Below are 3,067 nucleotides of genomic sequence, written 5' to 3'. Positions count from 1 at the left end.
ATAATCTTATTTCATTCTATATTGGTGGACATATCGGCGCTAGATATTGGCCATATCGGTTGATTTTTCAGTCCATATATCAGATGATATGTTTGAAAAATGATATTTATGAAAAGATATGTCATATTTATGTCGGTAGAAGCTCAGAAGTGATATATCGGCATATACATCGGTCCTATCGGTCCAGATTTAAAATCTTGCCAACGTCACAAGCAAATGGTTACGGGTATTCCACTAACATTGGACTAGCCAAATGGTTGCAGTCGTAACGCGAATCAGCCACAGAGAGGCCGCACATGGTTAATGGTAGCTGCATGATACCCTATCATACACTTGGAAATCATTCGCCAAAATGCTCTTTCCCTGTGGTACACGACAGCGTCCAGCACCACTCATGGTTCGTATGCGCAAAGCCGGGAGGCGCACAGGAGGAAGCAAACGACGAGGCACATGCACGCTGGCTTTGCCTTGCCGTGGCTTGTCCAAAGCCCAAACAGAGACGCGGCAACCACCGAATAGGTCCGAAGGCTCCAAGACCACCGGCCATGCAGGATAAATAGCCATGCGCTCCATTGCCGCAGCCGCGTCATCCGTTTCGACGCCGTCCGTCCTACTCCATAGCCGCCGGCGCTCTACTTACCTAGGTACATCGCACAATGTGGCCATGGGTGGCGTTGGTGCTGGTCGCGCTGTGGGTGCGGCCGGCCGCGTCGGCCGATACCGCGTCGTCCTATATTGTGCACATGGACAAGTCGGCCATGCCGAGCGGGGTCTCGAGCCACCTCCGCTGGTACGAATCCACGCTGGCGGTGGCCGCCCCGGGGGCAGAAATGTTCTACGTCTACGACCACGCCATGCACGGCTTCGCGGCGCGGCTCCCTGAGGACGAGCTCGACAGGCTACGGCGCTCTCCCGGCTTCGTGTCGTGCTACCGCGACGACGCGAGGGTGGTGCGCGACACGACGCACACGCCCGAGTTCCTCGGCGTCAGCGCGGCCGGCGGGATATGGGAGGCGTCCAAGTACGGTGAGAATGTGATCATCGGCGTGGTCGACTCGGGCGTGTGGCCCGAGAGCGCGAGCTTCCGCGACGACGGGCTCCCCCCGGTGCCGGCACGGTGGAAGGGCTTCTGCGAGTCCGGCCCCGCGTTCGACGCGGCCAAGGCGTGCAACCGGAAGCTCGTCGGCGCCCGCAAGTTCAACAAGGGCCTCATCGCCAACAACGTGACCGTCGCTGTCGACTCCCCGCGGGACACGGACGGCCACGGCACGCACACGTCGTCCACGGCCGCTGGCTCGCCGGTGTCGGGCGCATCCTTCTTCGGCTACGCCCGAGGCACCGCTCGCGGCATGGCGCCCCGCGCCAGGGTGGCGGTGTACAAGGCCCTGTGGGACGAAGGCACGTACGCTTCCGACATACTCGCCGCTATGGACCAGGCCATCGCCGACGGCGTCGACGTGCTCTCCGTCTCCCTTGGCCTGAACGGCCGGCAGTTATACGACGACCCTGTCGCCATTGGCGCGTTCGCGGCGATGCAGCGCGGCGTGTTCGTGTCAACTTCGGCCGGTAACGATGGACCGGACCTCGGGTACCTCCACAATGGCTCGCCGTGGGTGCTCACCGTCGGGTCGGGCACGGTGGACAGGGAGTTCTCCGGCGTCGTCAGGCTCGGCGACGGCACGACATTCGTCGGTGAATCGCTATACCCAGGAACCCCGAGCAGCCTCGGGAACGCCGGGCTCGTCTTCCTCGGCACGTGCGACAACGACACGTCCCTCTCCATGAATCGCGACAAGGTCGTGCTCTGCGACGCCACGGACACGGCGGACTCCCTCGGGTCCGCGATATCCGCGGCACAGGGCGCGAAGGTGCGCGGCGCGCTGTTCCTGTCGAGCGACCCGTTCAGGGAGCTCTCGGAGAGCTTTGTGTTCCCGGGCGTGATCCTGAGCCCGCAGGACGCCCCCGCGTTGCTGCATTACATCAAGAGGAGCCGCACGCCCAAGGCCTCGATCAAGTTCGCGGTGACCGTGGTGGACACAAAGCCCGCGCCGCTGCTGGCGACCTACTCGTCGCGCGGCCCGGCGGAGAGCTGTCCCACGGTGCTTAAGCCCGACCTGTTCGCGCCTGGCTCGCTCATCCTCGCATCGTGGGCGGAGAACGTCAGCGTCGCGAATGTTGGGCAGCAGCCACTGTTCGGCAAGTTCAAGATCATCTCCGGCACGTCCATGTCGTGCCCACACGCGTCAGGCGTGGCGGCGCTCCTCAAGGCCGTCCACCCGGAGTGGAGCCCCGCGGCGGTGCGGTCGGCAATGATGACAACGGCTAGCGTAGTGGACAACACCTTTGCTCCCATCAAGGACATGTCCGGCGGCAACGAGAACGGGCCAGCCTCACCGCTCGCGATGGGGTCCGGCCACATCGACCCGAACCGCGCGCTGGCCCCGGGCCTGGTCTACGAAGCCGGGCCGGCCGACTACATCAAGCTCATGTGCGCCATGAACTACACGACGGCGCAAATCAAGACCGTGGCGCAGTCGTCGGCCCCCGTGGACTGCAACGGTGCATCGCTCGATCTCAACTACCCGTCCTTCATCGCGTACTTTGACACGGCCGGAGAGAAGACATTCGCCAGGACCGTGACCAACGTGGGCGATGGGCTGGCGAGGTATAGCGCCACGGTGGAGGGACTGGACGGGCTAAAGGTGAGCGTCGTGCCGAACAGGCTGGTGTTCGGCGGGAAGCACGAGAAGCAGAGATACACTGTGGTGATTCAGGTGCAGGATGAGCTAATGCCCGAGGTAGTGCTGCATGGATCGTTGACGTGGGTGGACGACAACAACGAGTACACGGTGAGGAGCCCCATCGTGGTGACGACGACGTCTGTGCTATAGGATATGTGCACATGCCAGTATATGTACTTACATCAATTTAAGACAATGAGGCTTGTGATTGAACAAATGACTATACGCCAATACACTATGCTTATATGTTTAATTCAATTTATGGAAATGAGATGAGATACAACTTTCCCTTATCTCTCTCACTGTCCATCTCTAACCTAACTTTA

The 3,067-nt window shown here is 60.9% G+C and overlaps 1 protein-coding gene across 1 annotated transcript; it reads left to right on the top strand.

Annotated features, from left to right (window-relative positions):
* Window positions 1–602: 602 nt before the first annotated feature.
* LOC123093231 (subtilisin-like protease SBT3) lies at window positions 603–2,958 on the top strand. The gene has a single exon (XM_044515143.1). It carries the CDS (start codon window positions 657–659, stop codon window positions 2,889–2,891), a length of 2,235 nt encoding a protein of 744 aa, XP_044371078.1. The 5' UTR covers window positions 603–656; the 3' UTR covers window positions 2,892–2,958.
* The last annotated feature ends 109 nt before the right edge of the window (window positions 2,959–3,067 follow it).

This window comes from Triticum aestivum, chromosome 1B, assembly GCF_018294505.1.
Source record: "Triticum aestivum cultivar Chinese Spring chromosome 1B, IWGSC CS RefSeq v2.1, whole genome shotgun sequence".
NCBI classification, from domain to species: Eukaryota; Viridiplantae; Streptophyta; class Magnoliopsida; order Poales; family Poaceae; genus Triticum; species Triticum aestivum.
The sequence above is the reverse complement of the archived record's forward strand: the minus strand, read 5'-3'. Positions and strand labels throughout refer to the sequence as shown.